Source organism: Rhagoletis pomonella, unplaced genomic scaffold (genome assembly GCF_013731165.1).
Source record: "Rhagoletis pomonella isolate Grant_MI unplaced genomic scaffold, Rhpom_1.0 Rhpom_scaffold_00004, whole genome shotgun sequence".
NCBI lineage: Eukaryota > Metazoa > Arthropoda > Insecta > Diptera > Tephritidae > Rhagoletis > Rhagoletis pomonella.
Window position 1 is genome coordinate 41,996,949 of NW_023458558.1, and position 1,044 is coordinate 41,997,992.

At 33.1% G+C, this 1,044-nt stretch overlaps 1 protein-coding gene across 1 annotated transcript in view; it reads right to left on the reverse strand.

Moving 5' to 3' along the window:
• Positions 1–88: 88 nt before the first annotated feature.
• The window catches only part of LOC118737573 (U6 snRNA-associated Sm-like protein LSm3), a 1,699-nt gene continuing 743 nt past the window's right edge, over positions 89–1,044 (reverse strand). The window contains exon 3 of the mRNA XM_036468154.1: positions 89–337. Within this exon, the coding sequence (XP_036324047.1) occupies positions 161–337 (177 nt within the window). The 3' untranslated portion in view covers positions 89–160. The remainder of the gene's footprint in view (positions 338–1,044) is intronic.

The following is a 1,044-nucleotide window of genomic DNA, read 5'->3' on the forward strand; positions in this document are numbered from 1 at the left end:
TTAGCAAATTAATTAGGTATGTTAAGGAAAATTAAAATTGTATCATGGTTTTAGTTATAAATAAAAGCAAATAAAATTTTTAGCGCACATATATTTATTTATACTGACATAATTTTTTTAATTAACAATTTATTTGCTTTAAATATTAAAGCGGTTTTTTTTAGCCCACTCTCATAGGTGGCGATACCAAAATAACACCATCACCACGCACAAACAGCATCGGTATCGTACGTTTGGTTGTTTTATATACTTCTTCATAGGTTTCCTCATCTATTTCTACAGTGGTTACTGTTTCCTCTGCATCACCAAGTACCATATTCAGATGCTGATCAAACGCCTGAAAATTAAATTTTTATATAATGACATACTTACATACATATGTATGACTTGATATGAATCATAATATTTTTGCGCTTACACTTTTGCTAAGAGTTTGGCATTGCCTTTGCCTGCCGAGGGGCGAGCGCTCTTAGAAAAACTTGACTTGAAATAGTTAGAGAAAAGGCCCCATATTTTGTAATGTAACTATGTATCTATATCGGGGCAGTGTTTGGTCATATTATCACAGTACCACATTTCTACACACAGAAACGGGAAATGTTGGTAACTTGAAAAAAGTAATCTCTCCCACCTTTAACCATTCTACAGACCCATGCGGACCCATTTGAAATAAGTTAGTAGTTAAAAACAAATATTTTTAAAGCAAGCTTTCTAAATATGAACGAAATAGGACAATCAATAATGGTTTATCAAATATAACCACTCGTGCGCCACCTAACGGCAAATTTTTTTAGTCGAGTTATTCCTTTTCATGTAGCTAATATATGCAAATACATACGTTCTAAATAAGAACAAAATCAGACTCTAAATATCTCGACTCCCGAGCCACCTATCGGATAAACTCATCTTTCCTACTGCATTGTCATTGGGAAGGTGTTCAACAATTGATTCTAAAAAACATACTTACAGAGCAAGTTATATAAAAGGTTGTAAAGAGGGTAGAATTACCATTTCGATAGAGATGGTTACTACATCCACAGTATT